Here is a 24,817-nt window from a genome sequence, read left to right on the forward strand (position 1 = left end):
GGGGCCGCCGCTCGGTAGCTGGGGTGGGGACCTGGAGAGTATCATCTGCTAAGGTGGGGTGTTGTGGATCCTTGGGAAGCTGCGGGCTCTTGGAAGGTAGGATTCCATGAAGGGAGCCCTTCCTAAGCCACGTGATCAAGCGCGTGGCTTTTACACGCTTTGGTTTTTGAGAATCTGGGTTTGGGGAGGTAACCGGAGAATAGAACTGTTTTGATGCTTTGAGCTGTTGGAGGACTTCAGTCATGGCCTTTGAAGAAACCATCTGCTTCCCCTGCCCTTAGAGTTCTCCTTCTTCCCGGGTGGAGGGAAAGCGTTCGTCCCACGGTCAGCCTTTGCACTGGCCGCTTGTTGGGTAGAAAGGTGCTCGGGAAGCCGCCGGGGAGAGGCGACGGGCCTCTGATTCCTGGACGAACTCTGAGTAGCCGGGTTAGGGGCACTTCCAAACAAGTCACATTTTTAAGAAGCCACGTTATTGACTTTAGAAAATTCACTGCTGTGAATTCTGCTTGGAGCCAAGATGAGAAAGTGCTGAGAAAAGGGTGCTAAAATAAAAAGCTCCTTTGTCCCTCAGGAGGCCAGAGGTGGGCCTTCGGGCGCTGGGCCTTTCCACTGGCTCTCGGAGCCTGGGTCTCAAGAGTTCGGGCCTCAGCAGGGGGCAGAGGGCGAGGCCCCCAGTGCCCCGCACAGCTCTGCCCGCGCTCCTCCCCGACAAGGCTCACGGGACGAGCGGCTTCTCCACGAGCGTCCTGAGGCCTCCATGTCACTCGTCCACCCCCAGCATCAAGCCGGGGTCAGTACTGAATGGTCACGGCCGCGCTGAGGGGTCTTTTAGGTGCCTGTGTTGTATGTGAATAATTATTATCTGATAAGTCACAAAATAAACTGCTCATAAGTGGCTTTAATGGCTGTCATCACGAGGGAGTGTGATTCTGTGGAAACAGCAAGGGCTCTGCAGTCAGAGAGGTTGTCCAGGGGAGGGGACAGTGGAGTGATGTCCAGGACAGTCAGCTGACCTGCAGGGTGACTGCGCTAGAAGACAGCTGGTCCCTTTGTCCCTGCAGCTGAGCAGAGTGTCCCCCACGTGGCAGGTGCTCGGTGCATGTCTGATCCATGTAAACAGACAGCGGTGTAATAATCGAGTCCTGGTGCTGCTGGGAGGGGAGAAACCTGACCCAGAGGGGTGCAGAGCACCTGCCCGGAGCTCCACGCCGGTGCCTTGTGGCTTCAGGGCCGGGGCACCGAACTCCAGGCCCCAGGAACTGCCCACGCGTGACTCACAGGGAAAGCCTGGGACTCAAGTGCTGCCACGTGTTCTCAGGTCACACCCGGCCAGAGAGAGGCTGCCGTGTGAGACCCTCAATTCAGAGGCCCCGGAGGTGGGACAGGCCAGACCTCACCGGGGTCAAACAGGCCCTGCCAAACAAGACCGCCCCCTCCTTTGCCCCCAGAAATGTCCTGGCCTCAGCTCTGATTGAGACGGGGATTCGGAGAGGGAGGGGGTAGAGGAAGAGCTCTCAAGACGAAGCTGTGGTGAACAGCGTCCCTGGAGCTCGACTCCCCCTGGGTGGTCTTGGGACACCCGCAGCCTCTGAGCCTGTGAAGTGAGGGTACCATGAACACCTTCCCCGTGCGGGTACGAGAGGGGTCACAGAGTGAATTCGAGTTGCACCTGGACAGCGCCCTGTGTGTGGTGGAGCAGGTGCCTTGAACATGAGCTGCAGTGTTGTTTTCACGTTTGTGAGTCACAGGAACGCCTTGTGCTCTGTGCTTGGGTTTTTTCCTTCCCTAAGTCCCTATCCTTGAATAAACACTGTCTTCTCATCGCGCGAGTGATTTGCCCCAGGTGACTCAGCGTTTGGGAGGCAGAGAGGCGCCGGACTGTGGCCCTTCGTCAAGGGCTGCGTTCTCTCTCTGCAGAGACCACGAACAAAGCCAGGAGACAACCAGCACATTTGGAAGGAATACAGGAAACCTGGCTCCCACACAAAGGGCTGAAGTGATCACATTTGCAGACATAGAGAACTTTCACAAAGTGGCACGAAGGGGGTGACGCGTTGGAAAATGATGGGCACAGGTTACTGAAAGGTCAGTTTGCAGAAGAACATGTTCAAAGGGCCAGTAAGTACTTCAAGGTGCTCAGAATCACAGGAAGTTGGTAGACGTCCATTAAGGCGGCAAGGCGCCGCTTTACTCACTGGAGGGCAAGGGCTTTGAGTGATGGAAGGCTGCCCACGCTGATGCGGGGTGGGGGGACCATGGGACGTGGCCATGATGAAGACTGGAGACCCGGCGGAACCAGGACAGGAGGTTGGTCCCAGCATTTTCCCTCCTGGCAACAGACCATGGAAAGAGTGAACGATCGTCGCTTGAAGAAGCATTGGTGCATCACAACACGGGGAGCCCTGCACCCCCTAGACCGAGTGGCCTTTGACCTGGAGGGGGTTCCACAGGGCCCTGTGGATGGGGAAGCTGAGATGCAGGAGGTGGGCTGTTACCGGGCACATTTATACCTGTTCATCTGATGTATAGAACTTGCCTCTCGGGTGTGTAAAGAGGTACGTTTTGGGGGTGAGTGTGTGTGTGTGCACATACACCTCCTCCTGTACACCCACCGTAGCCCACGGGTTATGATGATACTTGTGTGTATATATATGATCAGGTGTGTGTATGTGAAAGTTTCACAAAAGATGGAGCTCACAGCCCTGTGGGAAAGGACAACAAGCAAAGAGCCTGTGAAAACACTGTAAAGGTGTGAGGGCAGGTGTGCGGGCAGGTATGAGAGCAGGTGTGTGGGCAGGTGTGAGGGCAGGTGTGCAGGCAGGTGTGAGAGCAGGTGTGTGGGCAGGTGTGTGGGCAGGTGTGCGGGCAGGTGTGAGGGCAGGTGTGCGGGCAGGTGTGAGAGCAGGCAGCCAGGGGCCATCCCCGCTCCTTGAGGTAAATGGGAGAGGGAACCTCAGGAGAGGGAGGGAGAAAGCGGCCCAGGTGTGTGCAGGGCCCAGAGGCGGGCAGGTGGGCCGACAGCAGGGTGGCAAGGGGGCCCCCCGAGCAGTGAGGGGTGCTGGGGCGGAGGACAGCGCTCACACGGCTCTTCCTGTCTCCTGCGTCCGCCCCAAGCTGGGGTCCCGTTCCGTTTCCTCTGGTCCTCGGTTTGCAGCCGAAGCAGAGAAAGCAGGCCTGGCCTTCGAGGTCAGGGACGTTAGCGCTAAAGGAGGGACGGATTTCATGGCTGAATTCCTGAGTTTGGAGAGACTGTCAGGGCCTGGCTGAGCCCTGCAGGCCGGGTGGGCCTTGCCTGGAGGAAGGCGCGCTGGGCCGTCTTCAGCGGGAGCCTGCCCCGCTCCGCAGCGTTTTCTGCTCCCCTGAGGACTGGCCCATGTCCTGGCAGCACAGAGACAGCTCTGTACCGCTGAAGGGCACTTGGGGTCGGCAGATGGAGGCTTCCTGTCGGAAGGGGCCCGTATGGGGACCCAGATGATCGCTCCAGCCGGCAGTCCATGGCCGCTGCTGCTGCTTTCGTTTGTGTTTTATTTTTTTCCTTTGACTTTCAACTTTAACATTTATTTTGCTGAGACTTAATTTATCCTGTCACTTGTAAGGCTCAGTTCTGTCCCCAGCTGTGCCCAGCGCAGTTAAATAAATGTTGAAGGAACCTGCTGGAACTTTTGCTGCTGAGACAGGAAAACCAACAAACCTGCTGTGAGAAGAGCATCTGGACAGTTCGCTGTAGTTTTCCTTTACTTAGCATCTTGCTGACGGTCCTAAGAACGCCCCAAAGGTGGCTTTCATTGAGAGCCAACTTCGGGCGCAGCGTTTATAGTCCATCCAGTCCTCAGAATGTTCCAGAGGGGAGGGTCGTGTGCTCTGTTTGCACGTGGATAAGCTGAGGCTCTTGGAGGTGACAAGACCTGCCTGGACTGGCCCTCCGAGGGGACAGAGCGGGCTTCACCCTGGAGCAGCGCAGTGGAGCGCCCTGCTTCGGACACTCAGGCCCGGGTCGCGGTTCTACCTCTAAATTCGTTAACTTCCTTACCTCTGCATTTCCCATCTGCACAAGTGGAGGCAATAGAAACACCCAGCTCAAGAAAAGATGAAGAATTTCTGCTCAGCAAAGATGCCATTGAGGAATGGTCGAACTGCAACTGTGGCAGTGTTGCAGTATACGTAGCTCACAAAGGACCCATTCACAATATATAAAGAGCTCCTGCAAACCAACAGTAAAACTCGGGCAGCCTAATGCAAATGGGGGCAAAAGACAGCAATGAAAAATGGATACGTGGAAACGTGCAAATGGCCACTGAGCATCTGAGAAGATGCTCGACAATCGGGGAAATGACAGAGCAACGTCCTTTCACATTGGCTTGAAGGGCCAAAATCCAGAGTAAAAACTAACGCCTTAATCGATAAAGTCCCCCCACCCCTCCCCAGTAACTTCACTTCAGTGTGAGCCGTGACCTACGCGTATTACTGGCTAACAGTCCCAAAGAGTGTAGTCAAAGCAACGTGGCTTTGGAGAGCGTACCGTGAGCGAGGGTTGTGGCTCGCTCTTCTTTAGTGTGGGTGAGGCTCCCTGCTCAGAGCTTTACCTCATTTTACCACTTAATCCTTACAACCCCTCTGCAAGGTAGGTATTATCATTAATATTTTTTCTTCTTTAAAACTCTTTGTGGGACTTCCCTGGTGGCGCAGTGGTTAAGAATCCACCTGCCAATGCAGGGGACACGGGTTCGAGCCCTGGTCCGGGAAGATCCCACATGCTGTGGAGCAACTAAGCCCGTGCACCGCAACTACTGAGCCTGCGCACTAGATCCCGCGAGCCACAACTACTGAAGCCCACGCGCCTAGAACCCGTGCTCCACAGCAAGAGAAGCCGCCGCCATGAGAAGCCCACGCACACCGCAAATAAATAAACAAATTTATATGAAAAAAAAAAGCTCTTTGTGTTATGTACTGAAGTTTGCCACCACCCCCCATTCATATGTAATGTTTACATCCTGGTTTTGGTATTAGAAAAGCGCTGGCCTCATAGAATGAGTTGGGAATTGTTCCCTCTGCTTCTATCCTCTGAAAGAAATTACAGAGAATTGGCACAATTTCTTTTTTTTTTTTAATTAATTTACTTTTGGCTGCGTTGGGTCTTCGTTGCTGCATGCGGGCTTTCTCTAGTTGTGGCGAGCGGGGGCTGCTGTTCCTTGCGGTGCGCCCTGGCACAGTTTCTGTCTTTAATGTGTGGTAGAATTCACCAGTGAACCCGTCTGGGTTTGGTGCTTTCTGTTTTGGAAGGATATCAATTATTATTTTAATTTCTTTAAAAGAGACAGCCATAACAAGGTTGCCAGTTTCTTCTTGTGTGAGTTTTGGAAGATTGAGTCAAGGAATCAGTCCATTTCATTTCATCTAGGTTGTCAAGTTGTTTGGCATAGGGTTGTTTTAGTAGTCTTTTGTTATCCTTTTAATGTCCGTGGTATCTGTAGTTCTGTTCTTGTCATTTCTGATATTAGTAATTTTTGTCCTCTTTGTCTTTTTCTTAGTTAGCTTGGATAGAGGCTTATCAATGTTATTGATATTTTCAAAGTGCCAACTTTTGGTTTCATTATTTTCCTCTCTTGTTTTTCTGCTTTTAATTCCATTAATTTCTGCTCTTCTATTATTTCTTTCCTCCTGCTTACTTTGGATTTAATTTTCTCTTCTTTGTTTCCCTAAGGTGTAGATCTTTCTTGTATTCTAACGTGTGCTTTCACGGCACTCCACAAACTCTGATGAGTTGTGTTTCATTTTCATTTAGTTCAAAATATATTTAAACTGCTCTTGAGAGTTCTTCTTTGACCCATGTGTTATTTAGGAGTAGGTTGTTTAATATCCACATATTTTGAAATTTTCCAGCTATCTCTCTGTTACTGATTTCTAGTTTATTCCATGGTGGGCTGAGGGTAGAAACTGTAAGATTTCTTTTATTTTAAATTTGTTAAGGTGTTTTACAGACCAGCAGGTGATCTATCTTGGTGAATGTTCCAAGCAAGTTTGAGAATAATGTGTCTTCTGTTGTTGATGAAGTAATCTATAGATGTCCGTTGTAGTGATTGATAGCGTTGTTTTCAGCTATGTCCTTACTAATTTTCTGCCAGCTAGATTCACCCATTTCTGATAGAGGAGTGTTGACATCTCCAGCTGTAATAATGAATTCGTCTGTTTCTCCTGGCAGTTCTACAACATTTACCTCATGCATTTTGATGCTCTGTTGTTTGGTGCATACACATTAAAGTTTGTTATATCTTCTTTGAGAATTGACCCCTTTATCATTATGTAATGCATCATTATGTAATGCAAAACATATATGTGTATATATATTTTTTCTTCCAGTCTATGATTTGTGTGGTCGGTAGGCAACTTCCAAGATGGCCCCCAGAAGATCTCTGCCTCCTGGTTTCATGCTTTTGTTTAGTTCCCTTCCCTTGAGAACTTTGCTACTTCCTTCTAATGAGTAGAACATGGCAGAAGTGATGATGTGATTCTTCCAAGAATAGGTTAGTTATGTAAAGACTGTGGTTTCTCATTTGATCTCTTTCTTTATCTCTCTCTCCTCTGTCTCCCTCATCATTTTCTCTGAGGTAAGACAGCTTTCCTATTGTCAGGACACTCAGGCACCATATAGAGAGATCCACTTGGCAAGGAAGTGAGTTATCCAGTGAGGACCTGACACCTGTTCACAGTCACATGAGTGAGCTGGGAAGTGGGTCTTTCAGCCGATTGCAGCTGCAGCCAAAACTTAGACTGAATTCGAAGTGTCGCGGCTGAGCTGCTCCCAGATGGGAGACCCTCGGTAACTCTGTGAGATAATATATGTGTTTGTTTTAAGCTACTAAATTTTGGGGTAATTTGTTGTGCATTAATAGATATCTAGAACAGATTTTGGCGCCTGGAAGTGGGTGCTTCCATAACAAAATGCTAAAATGTAGGAGTGGCTTTAGGACCAGGCGTTGAGCTTTGATGAGGTATTTGTGAAAGTCTAGGGTGCCTTGAGGAAGCTATTTATAGAAGCCCCATGGTCTTTGATAAGGGCTTACAGGAACGTGAGGGGCGTTTTCTTGGAAACTGTGTAGAAGGGGACACCAGTTTTGTGGTGGCGGAAAGTTTGTTAATGCTATTGCCTGCGTTAATGGGGAAAGTAGGAATTACGGCTAATGAATTGAGATGTCTTGCTAAGGAGATTTCCAAGCAAAGTGTTGGAGGTGCCACCTGTTTTCTTTTTGATCCTTGTGGTAAAATGCAAGAGGATATAGATAAACTAAATTAAATGCTATTAAACAAAAAGGAGCCAGGAATCTGTGGTTTTGAAAATTCTCATTTTCTCCAGATGACAAATGGTGCTTTAATTAAGAGATGAGCTCTGGACTTCCCTGGTGGCGCAGTGGTTGAGAGTCCGCCTGCCGATGCAGGGGACACGGGTTTGGGCCCTGGTCCGGGAAGATCCCACATGCCGCGGAGTGGCTGGGCCCGTGAGCCATGGCCCCTGAGCCTGCGCGTCCGGAGCCTGTGCTCCGCAACGGGAGAGGCCACAGCAGTGAGAGGCCCGCGTACCGCAAAAAAAAAAAAAAAAAAAAAAAAGAGATGAGCTCTAAGAAAAGCTCAAATCCAGGGCACTGCTAGGAAAACGGGGAAAGAAATGAAGCCAAGGGTGTGACCACGAAATCCTTCGTTAAGATCTTAGAAGGATCTAAAGTGGTGCCTCAGCCATAAAAACTCTTTCAGAGAGAACAAGGCTGCACCCCAAGCCACTCACGCGATGGTGCCTCCGCGTGGCACAAGGACATCGTCTGCCAGCAGGATGCCGAAGGATAGAAGGAGTTGCCTCAAGGACCCCCAGGATTTGCAGGACACCTTCCAGGTTCTTAAAAGAGTTAAGTATGCGGAAGCAGCACCCGCTAGCCGTGAGGAGGACGGTGATAAATCAGAACGCGGAGAGGCCTTCCGGTCCCCAGAACCGTGGGTATTGGCAGAAGTCAGGGTGAGAGAGCTATTTAGCTAAAAACATTTTACACCTTTCATGTAAAAGGAAAGATGGGTCAAATAGCAGAACTGAGAACCCAGAGGGCAGAGCGAAGGGCCGGAGAGAATGATTCCCAGGCAGTCCAGACCTAATTAAGGAACTTGCAGAATTTCCCAGCTAGATTTGAAACCTGCTGTGGTTCAGTGACACCTTCGTGCTTCCGTTTCCTTCCTTTGTGTGCAGGAATGTCTGTAGACATTATCTTATTCTTGACCCACCATTGTGTCTTGGTGTGCGGGGATGCAAATAAGTTCTCTCTTTAGTTCTACAAGTCTACAGATGGAGGAAAACTGTACTCAGTGAGCCATAGTTAAGCAACTATACCTGAGGAGCCTCACCCACACTTGGGCCTAATATAAACGATAAGATCCTAGACTTTGAGCTGATGCAGTAATGGGATGAGATTTGGGGAACCCTGGGATGGAATGAGGAGTGTATTATTCATGCGGGATAGAAATGAGTCAGATGAATAGAATACACAGAAATATGGGATATATTTCTGAGATTAGATTATGAAACAACTCTGGCTTCCACCTTGGGGTTTTTTTCTCCCCATCTCTCTCCCTCTCTCTCTCTCTCTCTCTTTCTGTCTCTTATTGCTTATTCTGGAGGAAGTCAACTGCAATGTCATTAGTACTGTCGAAAAGATGCTTTTCTTTTAATGAGCTTGGAAGTAGAACTTTTGAGTCTTGTCCGTGGACACGGGTGATCTTGGGAGTGGATACTCCCCCAGTTGAGCCTTTAGATGACCACAGCCCAGAATGACATTTGATTTCTGCCTCAAGAGAGACCTTGAGCCAGAACAACCCTGCTAAGCTGCTTCCACGTTCCTGACCCACAGAAACTGTAAGATGATAAATGTTTTGTTGTTTTGTTTTGTTTGTTTTTGGTTTTTTGAGCCTCTAATTTTGGGGTAATTTATTAATCGGTAATAGATAACAGAGCTATTCTAGTTTCTTTGCATTTCCATGTAAATTCTAGAATTAGCTCATAAATATGTACCCAAAAAAAGAAAATCTGTGAGGATTTTGATTGGGTTTGCATTGACTGAATCTATATATCATATTTGGGTGAATTGATATCTTAACAGTATAGAATATTCCAATTCGTGACCAAAAATTATCTCTCCATTTATTTAGGCTTTCTTTAATTTTAAAATTAGTGTTTATAATTTTGTGCGAATATATCTTGTGCTTATTTTGTTAGATTCACACTGAAGCATTTCATTTCTCTGGTGCTATTGTAAATGGTACTTTTAAAATTTCAATTCCAATTGTTTATTGCTAGTATATAAATATTTTGTATGCCTACTTTGTATCCTGAAATTTTGCTAAGCTTCTTTATTTATTTTGCGGTACGCGGGCCTCTCACGGTTGTGGCCTCTCCCGTTGCGGAGCACAGGCTCCGGACGCGCAGGCTCAGCGGCCATGGCTCACAGGCCCAGCCGCTCCGCGGCACGTGGGATCTTCCCGGACTGGGGCACGAACCCGTGTCCCCTGCATCGGCAGGCAGACTCTCAACCACTGCGCCACCAGGGAAGCCCAAGCTTGTTTATTGTTCTAAGAGATATTTTATAGATTCTTTGAAATTTTCTGTATAAACAATCATGAAGTCTTCTTAACTGGCATTATCTACTAAAGTTAAACATGTGACCCAGCAATTTTAGTTTACTTGGTATATTTGCAATGTAAATCAGTACTTACAACCATCAAAAGATATGCAAAAGATTGCTCATAGCAGCTTGAGTTATGACAGCTCCCAAGGTGAAACAACTCGAATGGCTATGAACAGTAGAGAGGATAAATAAGTTCTGTATATCTATGTGATAGAATACTAGGCAGCAGTGGGAAAGAATGAAGCCCTGCTACGTGCAACAGCGTGGATGACTTTCACGGGCACTGCGGTGAGACCAATAAGCCAGACAAAAGAGCGTACATTATGTGATTCCATTTTTATAATGTTCAAAAGCAGACAAAAGCAGTTTATGCTATTAGAGATCAGAAGAGTCGTCACCCTCGGAGCAAGGTATTCATTGGAAAGGAACACAAAAAAGCGGGCCTTCTTCGGTTCTGAAAGTGTTTTCAGTCTTGACATGGATGGTAGTTTCACGGGGATTTTCATGAGAATCACTGAGCTGCACACTTAGTATTTGTGCATTACGAATGGGGATGGAGGAGATTGGACGACCTCATACGGAGATAGTGATCTTGGAGGTCACCGAGGGAGGGCCAATGATTACAGAGAGATGAGGGACGAGAACAGCCCCCCAGAGGGCACTAGCCTGAGTGAGAGAGTCCCACCAAAGTGTCTGGGTAGGATGGCCAGGGCTGTTTGGAAAGAACAAGTATCGCCAAAATAACATCAGACACTGAAGGGCAAGCTGGGCCTGACATGTACGACGCTGATACCCGTGATTAACAGAAGCTGGCTCATGTTTCCAGCAAAGACGGAAGGGCCAGACCAGACTGAAATTCTTGGGAGAAGCCACTCTTGACATCCCACAGGCAACTGAAAATAAACTGCAGTCCTTCCTATCCCTGGAACTTAGGAGAAACACCATGCATGGTTGGGTTGTCTGGAGGACGCAAATGCCACGTTTGCGCATACGGCTAGCTCCAGTCCACACCCTAAAGAAGGCCATGTTCGAATGGGGGACTAAACAACAGCAGGTTATATCTGAGTCGCAAAAGCAGCAGCTCTACCGTGCCCTTGGCCCTGATGATCCCACTCAGTTATGACTCTGGAAGAATCCGTGAGTCACACTTTGCAGACCGGAGCTCATGGCTAAAGCCCGTGAGTGCCGCCCAGTGGCAAACACTGGGATTTTGGACCAGGACGGCTCCAGACCCAGCGGTGATGGTACACACCGTCTGAGAGCCAGTCACCAGTTGCTGTTGGGCATTGAGTGCGAGTGTCCCCGAGACTGAGGACGTAAAATGGTCCTGAAGCCGGAGATACCCATAATGTCTTGGGCGATGTCAGAGAAACACTGCGATACGGAGAGAGTTCCATGATGACCTGGAAATGGACACCCAGGAACACGCTGCCTGGGGGTGGGAGGACCAGTTCCTTGTATTCACGCGCTGGGAGCCTCTTCGCCTATGGCTGGCTTTAGGGCCATATGCAGAGTGGCCAGGTACTGCTGCCGCGCGGACAACTTCCTATGACCATCGCTTGATTGACCAACCGTAAGAGTCTTGGTTCAGGGAGGGAAGCATCCTGTCCCGGCACTCCAGGAGGCTGTAAATGGGTCCTGATGGGAAGAGACACTCCGGACAAGGCTTTGCACACCTGACGGTAGGTGAAAATGCTGAAACACTGTAAAAAGACTGGAAATAAGATACTGTACCGATCTGGACCGCGGAGCTACATTTCTTCAAACCAGGGAACACGCCTTACAGCCCACGGTGTCCGACAGGGGGCAAAGAGACACCGTATCCGGTGGATACATCATGTAGCATTTCATCCTCAGAGTAGTGGTTTGATGGGGCGTTGGAAGGGGTCGTCGAAACGCTTGTTTAAAGGGTACGTAGCACTGGCTCCCTCTCAGCATGAGGGAGGCCAGGAGAGGGTCCCTACTCAGTAGCCCCCTCCTTTGCTGGGGGAGGGGGAGGGGAGATGCAGTTCTCAACTTTCCTTTTCCTGTGCAGTGGTCCTGGGACCAGGGCTGCCACTGCAGGTACTGGAAGCAGGGAAGGCCCCTCAGCAAGAACCTATAAGGGTGCTTTAAACCTTTAGGCCAGAATTTCCGAGGGAGATGGGGTGAATTGTGCCCCATTGTCTCTGGAAGCATTGGAGCAGGCGGGGAATGCAGTGGTGTGGTCGCTGGTTGAGGAGGCCCATGGACTCTGCCCTTGGGTGCCCCCCCATGTTGGGGGAGCTGGCTGAGGGGGAGGCCCCTGCTGGACTGGCATTGCTGCCAGGATTCTGGAGTAGCACAGGGGCTGAAACTAATGTCCCTTGCAAAGGTGGAAAAGTTTGGACTAAAATCGATGACAAATGGAGAGAAAGAAAGATAATACCTGAGGGCAAAGGAATGCATAAATGTCATCTGCAAGGAGGGAAGTCCAGATAGCCTCCCAAATTGGACACGGGAGACCCCCTGTGACTTTGAGAGAACAAACATTTCTTGGACAGTGCCAACCTAAAAGAAAACGTGAACGAGCAAGACTGATAAGGGAGAAGGCATCTCTCCATTAATAAGGAGTAACTTCCCTCTATCAGCACCATGGACCAACTTAGGTCACACGTCTACCTGAAGCTGAACTCTCTCCAAGGCAACACTGTGAGCTGGTTTTCTGAATTCTGGGTTCTTGTGCATCTGTTGAGGGCAAATGGGTGTAACAACCACGCTTAGTAAACAGGCTTAGACTAGTTAATACTCTCCCAGGAGTTAGGAACAGGTGGTCTTGCCCCAAGTCCCATGGACTCAGTAGGGAAGGGATGGGCCCCCAGACAGACTGGTGCCCAGGACTTCTGTTCATCAGAAGAAATTAGTGAGAGGATGAAGAATGGAGAATATACCAATATACAGAGTGGAGAATATACTTGTAATACAAATAAATTACCAAAAACACCTGAAGTTATGAACACAGAATTCAAATCAATGAAAGAAATACAGTGAGTTCAATTAAAAACAAGTAAAAGACTTAAGTCTTTCACCAGGGGGTAAGAGGATGGGGGGAAGGAGGGGAGGGATGAACTGGGAGACTGGCAGTGACACATACACACTACTATATATAAAATAGGTAACTAATAAGGACCTACTGTGTAGCACAGGGAACTCTACTCAATACTCTGTAATGACCTATATGGGAGGAGAATCTAGAAAAGAGTGGCTACATGTATATGTATAACTGATTCACTTTGCTGTGTACCTGAAACTATCACAACATTGTAAAGCAACTATATTCCAATAAAAATTTAAAAAAAAAACAAGTAAAAGACTTAAGTAGGGGCTTCCCTGGTGGCGCAGTGGTTGAGAGTCTGCCTGCCAATGCAGGGGACACGGGTTCGAGCCCTGGTCTGGGAGGATCCCACATGCCGCGGAGCAACTAAGCCTGTGTGCCACAGCTACTGAGCCCATGTGCCACAACTACTGAAGCCTGCGTACCTAGAGCCCATGCTCTGCAACAAGAGAAGCCACTGCAATGAGAAGCCCGCGCACCACACGGAAGAGTGGCCCCTGCTCACCGCAACTACAGAAAGCCCGTGTGCAGCAATGAAGACTTGATGCAGCCAAAAATAAAATAAAATAATAGATAAATAAATTTAAAAAAAAGACTTAAGTAGTTGTTTCTGAAGAAAGAGAGCCAGCTGGACGCTAAGTGTATGAGCAGGGGCCCAACTTTACCTGCAGCTATAGGGAAATGCACGCTGATGTAAGAAGACATCATCCAAGTGGACAAGAACATAAAAATGTGAGCTCGATCCACACTCTTCGTTAGTTGGTTAGCTTCTATTGCGTGGACGTAGTACAATTTGCTTATTAAAGGACATCTGAGTTATTTCCAGCTTTTAACGGTTATGAAAAGAGCTGCTGTAAACATTCGTGCATAGGTTTTTGTGCAAATATACTTAGCTTTATAAGAAACTGCTGAGCTGTTTCCCAGGGTGGCGGTACGACCAGAGTTGCAGCGGCACCAGCAGTGTCCGGGAGTTCCAGTCTCCCTGCATCCTGGCCAGCGGTGAGGTTGTGGCTAATGGAGGTGCACACTTTCTCCTGTGCTTTTGGCCGTCCTTTTATCCTCTTTGATGAAGCGTCTGTCCGCCCATTTTGTAATCGGCCGTCCTTTTTTCATTCCATTGGCTTTCCCGAGAGCAGGAAAGTCACTGGCAAGTTGGGGTATTTCTTTACAAGCATGACAACCTCCCTCTGCATGCTCCTCCCCATGTCCAAGCTCGGTGATTCTCCATCAAGGGCAGCCCCAGACTCACTGGGCAAGCACAGGTCTCTAGGTCACTCCTGTTCTCCAGCCAACACAAAACCATCTTCTGGAAACGTTTGCAAGACGGGCCTGTTTAGGCTGAGACTAACACAATGGTGTGTGTGTGTTGATTACATAGATGGGGGAAAGGTTCTTATGCCAGAAACTCAAATTTCCCTGCCCCTTTGTGAGTAATAACATCCATGAACCCTGAGGTAGGGCAGGGTCCCCACCGAGTCCATCGCCCCGGACCACGCCGCGGTCATGGCACATGCAGCACCCCTGCCCCCAAGCCGGAGTCATACCCCTCCCCAGCTCCAAAGGAAGGGGTAGCGTAGGTCTTGGTAAGGACAGTGCTGTGTGGCTGGAGACTGAGTGGATTGGCGAGGAAGCGCGGTCAGGGGCCAGGACACCTGGACAGGGCACAGGGAGTGTCAGCAGTGAAGCCCAGCGGGGCTGTGCCCCCAGCAGACGTCACGAGCAGGACCGGAGGCCCGGGACGGGAGGGGAGATTCCGTGCTAGTTGGTGATGTGGGCAGTTACATCTCCGTGGAGGGGGTGAGTGGACCCTGGAGCCCCGCATCTGTGCGCGATGGGGAAATGGCCAACAGCCGTTCTTCCGGCGCCGCCTTTGAACAGGCAGATGTCAGAGCCAGGCCGGCTGCTTCAGGACAGGCCAGGCCACGCTGGGGGCCGCCCGCTCCGGGCCCAGTGGGCAGAGAGGAGCGACGCCCGGCCTGCGGTGGGCTCGGGGAGGCCAGGGACACCCGCGGCTCTCCAGGTAGGTTTCCGTGGGGTCCTGCCCCTCGGTGAAGTGGCCGGTCTGGCTGCCTCTGGACCTCGTCCCTCGGAGGGAAGTGTTTGGGGCGGGGCCGGGGTTGAGAGGTCCCTGATCTCACAAGGTGGGGGCTTCCTCCCCGCGTGCTTCACCCCACTGCACCCCGCATCTCCAGCATCCTCCCCCCTGAGCTCTGAAGTTCTCCACCGAGGGGCACTCTTGCCACCGCCCACTTCGTCCTCCCCCCAGGAGACTCCTCCCACTCTAGGAACATGCGGGAACCCCTGCCGAAGGTCTGCTTGTCCCTGCTCGCCACCCCAAGCTACTTACAGGATGCTCTCCATCTCTCTCCCCAACACATGCCTGCCTGCCCGGGCCCCCTCCCGTTCCCTCCTGTCCTCACAAGGAGTCTGCTGAAACGGGACATGGAGGGACGTTTCCAGACAGGAACACTCTTTGTGTCTATTCGCCGTTTGCTGCAAAGCCAGAGCGGGTGTTGGTGGGAGAGGGGGGCGCAGGCTGGTGCTGTCTCCACTTTGCTCACGTCCCTTGTCAGGGTGCCCTGAGTCTCAGTGCAAGGGACCCCCGATTTGGGGGAGAGCTACCCCCACCGCCGCCCCTCCGGCCCCGCATCCTCCCCTCCGGCCCCCGCCTCCTCCCCTCCGGCCCCGCATCCTCCCCTCCTGCCCTGCATCCTCCCCTCCGGCCCCCACATCCTCCCCTCCTGCCCTGCATCCTCCCCTCTGCTCACCCGCCTCCTCCCCTCCGGCCCCGCATCCTCCCCTCCTGCCCCGCATTCTACCCTCTGGCCCCCATATCCTCCCCTCCTGCCCTGCATCCTCCCCTCCGGCCCCCACATCCTCCCCTCCTGCCCTGCATCCTCCCCTCTGCTCACCCGCATCCTCCCCTCCTGCCCTGCCTCCTCCCCTCTGGCCCCCGCATCCTCCCCTCTGCTCACCCGGCTCCGGCCCCCTTCCACTGTCTCCCTCAATCCCACTGTGTCTGGCCCTCATGTAAACTTCCACTGATCCCCTCTCTGATGAGGCTGGAAATGACCACACATTTCCCTCATAACTGGGAACTTTGAGAGCAACAAGAAATGCAGAGGAACCTAAGAGTCACTTCCTTGAAACACTCTGCTCCGGCCCAGCAGACTAAGGGCTGCTGCCCATCTCAGCGTGAAAGCCAGTGGCCTCCCCATGGCCCACGAGGTTCTGCTGACGTCCCCCCTTCCTTGGTGACAGAGCCCCCAACCACTGCTCTGTGTCACTCTGCTCCAGCCAGGCTGTGTCCTTGCCGCCCTCCACGCACCCAGAGGTGCCCCGGTGTCCCCCCCTCCCCCTGTAGCCCCCTGGCCAATCCTCACCCCGTAGGGACTTTGCCCCTGGGTCGGTGTCGCCTTCTCACTGACACTTGCTCCCCACGGCCCTAACCCGAACCCGCCTTCCGGTCTCACTCTCCACCTCCGTACATCCTAAGCAGCTTATCTGCGTGTTATGAGTGGTGTTTACTGTCCTGTCTGCTTCCCTGCCCTCCCTAGAACTTACATTTCATGGAGGCAGAAGTTTCCGACTGTTTTCTCTCCCCATCGACCCCAAGTACCTTGAAACCATCACTTCCCAATAGTGGGCGCTCAGTATCAGATGGATGGATAAGTAGGGGCCCCTCCCCTGCTTCCTCCGTGAGGTCTGAACATTGCGACCCTACTCACTGGGTCTCTACATGGTGGTCCCTCAGATCCAACACGTCCCAAAACAAGGTCTTCCTCCTCCTTTCTCTCACAAGTGTGCACCTCCCTTCTGCACCCAAATCCTGAGCTCTCCCTTTGGGGGCATCTCATAGCAGCGCTGGGAGCCCAGGGAGCCCTCGGGAGGAGATCACAGCTGAGACCTGACGGACGCCCAAGTTCCGCTGGTGACGGGGCGTCAGGGCTACCTGAGGTCAGCAAGGGGCTCTCAGGGACTGAACGTGATTCCTCGGGCAGGACGGGGACAGACAGGAGCGAGGGGGCAGCAGAGGGCTTTGCTCAGGAGAGCGGCGTTTGGACGGATGCGGCTGGGAGAGGGATCTGCGTGCTGTTCTCTGCCCCGCGCAGGGTGGACCAGATGGAGTCAGGGACTGTGGAGGAGGACCAGTCAGAGTTTTGGTTACGATCATTCCGGTGCGGTGATGGAGCCCGAATTCGCGGTGGCTGGAGGAAGCCCACGAGGGTGGCGGCAAGGGAGCCTGCTGGAGAGACGTGAGGCTGTGGGAGGGGTGGGACCGGCCTTGTCTTAGCCACGGGGGTAAGGAGAGCCGAAGCTTGGTGTCCGCCCGGGCAGCGGGGTAGATGGTGGTGCCCTGGTCCGAGATGAACACGAGGAGGGCGTGGACTCCAGGGCCCGTGGAGGCCTCCTGTCATCGGCTGGACGCACGGGTGGGATCTGCAGACAGACAGGGCGGTGCGGGCGTCATCTGGTGGAGACTGGAGGTGAGTGGCTTTGCTGAGTGTGGACAGTGAGAGCAGAAGGCTGGGGCCACAGCACCAAATGCGGAGGCGAGGCGAGTGGAGACGGAACGAAACATCCCCCAGAAATTAGGGAAGGGCTGGTTACTGGCATCTGGGGGGCCACCGGTCCGCGGCACGTGGGGACAGAAGCCAGGTGGCTGCGGGCCGAGGGGGCAGGAACCCAGACCATGGCTGCCCATGAGCATTGATGGACGAGAGGGGTCCAGGCGTGACAGAGATGCCAAGTCGGGGGGACGTCTGGGGACTCAGCGGAGACAGGGGCAAACAGGAGAGCCCGGAGGAGAGAGGGCGGGAAGCATGTGCCCAAGGAGACTGGTTGCGGGGTGTGAGCAGAGCTGCAGGGGTGGCTCGGCTCTGAGGCAGGAGCCCCGCACCCCACAGCTGGAGTCAGACCACAAAGGAGCTGCAGGTGCTGCCCGCTGAGAGGGCCATTCTCGCCCTGCCCAAGGGTCCAGCCCTTCCGGGTGCACGGGGACATGGAAGCTGCCCCAGCCCTTCCAACTGTTCAGGAGAAGCAAGAAATCTGTGCTTCTGTGTGGAATGTGCCGATTTTCCAAAACGATGATCAAAGTGAGGGTGTAGGGCTTCCCTGGTGGCGTAGTGGTTGAGAGTCCGCCTGCCGATGCAGGGGACGTGCGTTCGTGCCCTGGTCCGGGAAGATCCCACATGCCACGGAGCGGCTGGGCCTGTGAGCCACGGCCACTGGGCCTGCGCGTCCGGAGCCTGTGCTCTGCAACGGGAGAGGCCACAGCGGTGAGAGGCCCACATACTGTAAAAAAAAAAAAAAAAAAAAAGTGAGGGGTGTAAAGAGTTGTCTGTTATAAAACGTGTAGGATAAAAAGGGTCGTAATAACTCAATGGTGTCTGGGAGGGACCTGCAGCGTTGCTCAGGCTTCATTTAAATTCTCCCTCTGCCCCGCCATGAAACCTGCCCCCCAGGTATTCTTAAAATGTTGCTCATCTAAATCTTTCACTTATTCTCTAACAACCAAAGCCCAAAGGAAACCGAGGAGCAGGCAGGCCCCTGGCGAGTGTATTATGCCTCCACGCTTACCGGCCATGCTCTCTGCTCCACTGGTGTCTGTGGACAAGGAGGCTGGGACTGCTGGGCTGCAAGTACTGATGCTTTATCCAGCGGAAGTTTGCTTTCTGATGTAACATAGAGAGAAAAGAGTCATTTCGTTTTTTAACAAATATTTAACCTACGACCTTGGCATCACTTATTAAGCAATCCACCCTTTCCTCACTAATTATATCCCATGAGCTCTGAGTTAGGACTTTCTACACTGTTTCCACACTGGCCCATTGACTAAATGGCAGTACTCGTTATTTTTAACATTTATTTTATTAAACTATTAGTTGCATTTTATTGTATTTTCTTATCTCCAAAATAGCCAGTCCACTTCATTAATCCTCTCCTTTCTTTTTCATGAATTTTATTTGCTATTCCCGTCTGTTCATACTTGCAGATGATTTTAAGAATTATTTCATTCTGTTCTTTTAAATTAATTTATTTGTTTTTATTTTTGGCTGTGTTGGGTCTTCTTGCTGTGCACAGCTTTCTCTAGTTGCGGTGAGCGGGAGCTACTCTGTTGTGGTACGCGGGCTTCTCATTGCGGTGGCTTCTCTTGTTGCAGAGCACGGACTCCAGGCGCACGGGCTCAGTAGTTGTGGCACGCGGGCTCAGTAGTTGTAGCTTGCTGGCTCTAGAGCGCAGGCTCAGTAGTTGTGGTGCACGGGCTTAGTTGCTCTGTGGCATGTGGGATCTTCCCGGACCAGGGCTCGAACCCGTGTCCCCTGCACTGGCAGGCGGATTCTTATCCACTGTGCCACCAGAGAAGCCCTTCATTCTGTTTTAAGAAAAATAAAATTTGGTGAGATTTCAACTATAATCAAATTAAATTTTAAAATCCATTTGGAAATATTGATAGCTTTACAATATATTTTTCTCATCAAGGAACGTCTTTGTTATTAATTGCTGGATATAGGAAGACAGTTATAATATCGGTTTTGAAATCCCTTAATTATAATAAGGTTCTGGATTTTCTAAGTTAAAAGCCATGTTATTGGATAGGGAGGCTGGGAGGGATACGCAAGAGGGAGGGGATATCGGGATATATGTATATGTATAGCTGATTCCCTTCATTATACAGGAGAAACTAACACACCATTGTAAAGCAGTTATACTCCAATAAAGATGTTAAAAAAATAAAATAAATAAAAGCCATGTTATCTGGAAATAATGAGAATTTTGTCTACTTTCTCCTTTTTGTAGTAGGTAGCAGAGGGCAGTGTTGTTGTGTAGTGGTGGTTAAGAAGAAGACTCATCTTCATCTGATCTCAGTGGGACGGGAGTGATGCTGGTGTCAACCATAGGGATGTTACAGACTGTTGGTTAAGAGATTATTATTATTTTTTTACCTGATGTCATGATTTATCAGAAGCCATTGCTAAAAGAATCTACAACAAATGGTACTGAGATTTTTTTGGTTTTAAATTTTTATTGGAGTATAGTTGATTTACAAGGTTGTGTTAGTTTCAGGTGTACAGCAAAGTGATTCAGATAAATATAAATATACTGTGTATATACATATATCTATTCTTTTTCAGATTCTTTTCCATTATAGGTCATTACAAGATATTGAGTAGAGTTCCCTGTGCTGTACAGTAAGTCCTTGTTGTTTGCCTATTTTATATATAGTAGTGTGTACCTGTTAATCCCAAACTCCTAATTTATCCCCCCCCTTTCCCCATGTGTAACCATAAGTTTGTTTTCTGTGTTGAGTCAGAGATTATTTATATATGAAAATAAACCCCTTATTTGGGGATGACAAATGTATAACAAGTTTGGAATGGTTTTTAATCTAAGCCTTTCCACAGCAGCTGGGCTCTCGTGTGACCATTTTGGTCACTTTGCCAGCCTGGCAGCCTCCCTGCACTCCGAGCGGCGGCACGCTGGCTTGTCTGCACCGTGTGCCCTCCTCATGTGCTGCTGGGTGCTACTTGCTGGCTTTTTATCTGACTTTTGTAACTATAGTAAAAAAAAAAAAAAAAAGAAAATTGGCATAGAGTTCTCCTTTTGTGCAAAGGAATTTGCCACTTTGTGAAATGAATTGGGAAGAAATTCCCATGCCCTGTGACAGTTTACAAAACATGAGGGAGCTCTGCTCCTGGTATAAAGGGAAGATTCGTGCTGCTGAAGCATCTGAGGCCACTGGCTTTCTCTGAAGCAACCCGAACAATTCTTGTGTTTATATTGTCGTGATGTTGAGGTTTCTGTCTTCACTTGTCAGTGTTCTCGGAAAGTGGTGACTTTGAGGCTCTAACACTGACCATTGCATGACCGACTGCCTTTAGGAATCGCCTAGGCTCTTGGTGTGTCATTTTCCTCATCTGTAAAATGAAGCTATAAAAAGAACCACTGGGCTTCCCTGGTGGCGCAGTTGTTGGGAGTCCGCCTGCCGATGCAGTGGACTCGGGTTCGTGCCCCGGTCCGGGGGGATCTCACGTGCTGCGGAGCGGCTGGGCCCGTGAGCCATGGCCGCTGAGCCTGCGTGTCCGGAGCCTGTGCTCCGCAAGGGGAGAGGCCACAGCAGTGAGAGGCCCGCGTACCGCAAAAAAAAAAAAAAAAGAACCGCTGCGTAAATCTTTGCCTTTTCTTCTGGCCAATACTGTTTATTTTGTGAACTTTCATTTTATAGCCTGTTAGAATAGTGTCAGGGGGCAACCAGAAACTCTAACTGTCCATCTTAACAATTCCAAATTTCTAGCCCACACCCATATGGGTTCACTTTTTTCTCTTGTTGACATCCCTCGGGAAGAGCCGCAGCCCTGGTGTTTGAGGACCCGGTGTGCACCGGTGCTGCCACGACCTTGGGTAAGGCGTTGAACTGTCCACTGTGAGCCTCAGATTTTCATCTGAAGAATGTGAGCCTTGTTCTCCCAGGGCCGTGGTGAGGATTACAGGGGGGGTTTATGTGGACACACCTGACACTTGATAAGGGCTGGGTGCGCCTTTATGGCATTGAGGCTGGCTCTGGGGGACCCACCTGCAGGATGGAGAGAGCGTGCCGGCGCGGCCACCGGACTGCTCTGGAAACACTGCATGTAGGAGCCCTGTTTTCATGCCCCCTTCACTCCCCCATCACCCCGTCACGTGCTGGACAGGTGGCCTCTCCCTCAGCGACAGGTCCCTCGAGAATGTTCTGGACTCCTCCCCTCTGCCGCCCAGCCACCCTCTGCCTTCTGTTTTCTCTCCTCCAGGATCGTGTTGACACCTCCCCTTGCTGTACTCCCTCCAGATCTTTTTGATGTTATGGGGTTTTATCTTTTTCTTCCTTTACCATATTTTAAGGGGGCCTTGACATGGTGCAAAGACAGACACGTGACCACTCTCCCCTCTTGGCCTGGGAGGCTGCTTCTGCTCCTGCAGACCCCCAGCCCTGTGGAGGGACCGCATGGGTCTGGGGTCTGGTTAAGCTGGCTGCCACACACCCCAGCATCCCATGAGCCCTTCTGGTGTCCCTTCCTCTTGTACAATCGTCTCTGAAACCAGGTGAAAGGCCAAGCACCTACTAGTATAGATGACCCCGTGGCGAAGGGCTGTGCATCCCTATTGTTGTTAGATTCCTTGGGAAAGTCTGGGCTATAAGAGCAATTAGACGGTTTCAAGATTGCCTGGGGGAGAAAAAGGGCAGCGTATTCTGGAGGCCCACGGGTCACCAGGAGACCTAGAGCTGCCATGTTCAGTGGTAAAAGCTTAACTTGGAGACACTTTCTGCTCCCCTGCTGCTCCAGGAGCCAGCTCTCCCCTCCTTGGGCCAAAATTCACCCCCAGGCTGAGCTGTGCTTTCTTCCCCAGCTGTCCTCGGCCCTCATCTGGCACGAAGCTGGTTTGCAGCCCTGGGCTCCCCACACGGAAGGATGAGGGGAGAACGTGACCGAGGTTGGCGCCTTCGTGCTGGTGGGCTTCCTCACGGCCCCGGCTGCCTCCCTCTTCGTGCTGGTGGAGAACCTGGCCGTCATCCTCACCATCTGGGGCAGCTCCTCCCTCCACAGGCCCATGCACTACTTTCCGGGCATCCTGTCGTCCCTGGAGATCTGGTACGTGTCTGACACCATCCCTAAGATGCCGGACGGCTTCCTCATGCAGCGGGGACGCACCTCCTTCGTTGGCTGCATGACTCAGCTCTACGTCTTCAGCTTCCTGGTGTGCACCGGGCGTGTGCTCCTGGCCTCCATGGCCTGCGACGGCTACCAAGCCATCATGACCATGGGGCTGTGCATCCAGCTGGTGGCCTTCGCCTTCGTGAGTGGCTTCACCATCTCTGTGATCAAGGTCTACTCTATCTCCAGCACCACGTTCTGTGGCTCCAATGTCCTGAAGCACATCTTCTGTGACATCTCCCCCATCCTCAAGCTGCCTGCACGGACTTCTCGACCGCCGAGCTGGTCGGCTTCGTCCTGACCTTCAGCGTCCTGGTGTTCCCGCTCGTGGCCACCATGCTTTCCTGTGGACACATCACCCTGGCCGTCCCGCGCATCCCCTCGGCCACGGGCCATCGGCAAGCCTTCTCCACCCGCGCCTCCTACACGGTCACCACCGTCTACATGGCCTTGATATTCATGTATGTCTGGCCCCAGGCCATGGATTCCTGGAGCTCCAACAAGCTCATCTCTGCTGTTTACACTGTCCTCACCCCAGTCATCAACCCCTTGATCTACTGTCTGAGGAACAAAGAATTCAAGGATGCTCTGAAAAAGGCTCTGGACTTAGGTCAACTTTCACAGTAGCACAGTTAAATGTCCTATAGTCTAATCTGTGGTGATAATAAAAACAACACCGTATAGGACACTTTACTTTCTTTAATAGTGACAATTTATGTAATTAATTAGTTTATTTTTGGCTGTGCCACGCAGCTTGCAGGATGTTCGTTCCCCCACCAGGAATCGAACCCGCACCCTCAGCAGTGAAAGTGCAGAGTCCTAACCACTGGACCACTAGGGAATTCCCACTTTAGGTTTTTTAAAGTAAATTTTTAAATGAAATTTAGCAAACCCACAGAACTGTGAATAAATAATAAGTCTTCATCCGGATTTGGTTTCACAAAAGAACCACACTTATGTCACCAGCACCCGGATCAAGAGTCAGAAGCTACCCTCACGGCCCGTCCCCAAGATTTCCACTATCCAGACTTCTAACACCAGGTACTACTTTTTGACGTTTTTATGAATAAAACCATGAAGGATGATTTTACATTTGACTTCTTGCGTTCATTGTGATGTTTGAGTGAATCTTCAATGTTTCTGCATGTAGCAATAATACATGCACCTAATGTGTAATGTCCCACAGTACAAATACATCACAACACAATTATGCATTTTACTGCTGGGGATAGAATTATGGGTACTGCCTATTACGGATAGCGCCGCTATAAATAACTGATTTGTGTCTTTTCATGAATGTACGTGCAGTTTTGTGATCCGTGTGCTAGGCCAGACCTACGTACATAAAGGCGACGCCTACAGTTCCTGCAACAAAAGATTCACGTATGATCAGGCTTCATAGAAACAGCGAGACTGTTTCCCCAAGTGGGTGCATGGGAATTCCAGTAGCTGCATATCCTTACCGACACCTGGCACGCTAAGCATTCTCTATTTGCCATTCCTCTGGGGTTGCAGAAGAAGTTCTCTCTGCAACCTTAACTCGCATTTCCAATGACCAAGGCTGCTGGGCACTTTTGTAAGTTTAGTGGTTTAATGTCCTTCCGGATGTGCCCTTTCTGGAGGGCTCTTGCAATCAGGTCTTTTGCCTATTTTTATATTGAGTCCCTTTTTCTTTTTAACATGCAGGAGTTCTTACATATTCTGGGTCTATGCCCTCTGTTGGTTATATTTACTGCAAAAATGCCCTAGTGTCTGGGCTTGCCTTTCATTCTCTTAATGGTGTCTTTTGATGAAGAGAAGGTCTTTATTTTGATGTCCAATTTGTTCATTTTCCCCGTTTATAGTTAGCCCTTTATTTTCCATCTGTTTGCCTCCAAGATCATGAAGATATTCTCCTGTTTAATTCCAGAAGCTTTGTTGTCTTACCTTTCATGTTTAGATTCAGTCCATCCAAAACTGATTTTTATTTATGGTATGAGATATGGGTCAACATTAATTCTTTTCTATAGGGATATGAAATTGACAAGAACCCACTATTTATTGAAAAGACCATGCTCTCCCCTCCGCAACGTCACTCTTTTCATAAACCAAATACCTATCTATCTATCTATCTATCTACCCTTATCTCTTTTTGTACTCCTCATTCTGTCCCATTGGTCTGTTTGTCTATTCCTGCACTAATACCATGCTGTTGTAATTACTACAGCTTCCTCATATATCTTGATACCTGGTAGTAAATCCTCTGTCCTCGTTCTTCTTCTTCAAGATTGCCTTGGTTATTCTTAGTCCTTCCCAAATGGGGGTTGGGGGAGAGACATTTTAGAATCAGCTTGTCAATTTCAACAAAAGAAAACTTGGGGGGCTTTTTATTGGGATTCTATTAAACCTATAGA

General features: G+C 50.4%; 1 protein-coding gene across 1 annotated transcript; it reads left to right on the forward strand.

Annotated features, from left to right (window-relative positions):
• Window positions 1-1,612: 1,612 nt before the first annotated feature.
• Window positions 1,613-23,051, forward strand: LOC309824956 (olfactory receptor 6B2-like; the record flags this gene model as incomplete). Its single annotated transcript, XM_082658247.1, is given in 5 exon segments — window positions 1,613-1,699; window positions 2,340-2,483; window positions 21,314-21,365; window positions 22,187-22,675; window positions 22,678-23,051. Coding segments are annotated over 5 exon segments (1,146 nt in total).
• Window positions 23,052-24,817: the final 1,766 nt, after the last annotated feature.

Source organism: Grampus griseus, assembly GCF_964374135.1.
Source record: "Grampus griseus genome assembly, chromosome: 7".
NCBI classification, from domain to species: Eukaryota; Metazoa; Chordata; class Mammalia; order Artiodactyla; family Delphinidae; genus Grampus; species Grampus griseus.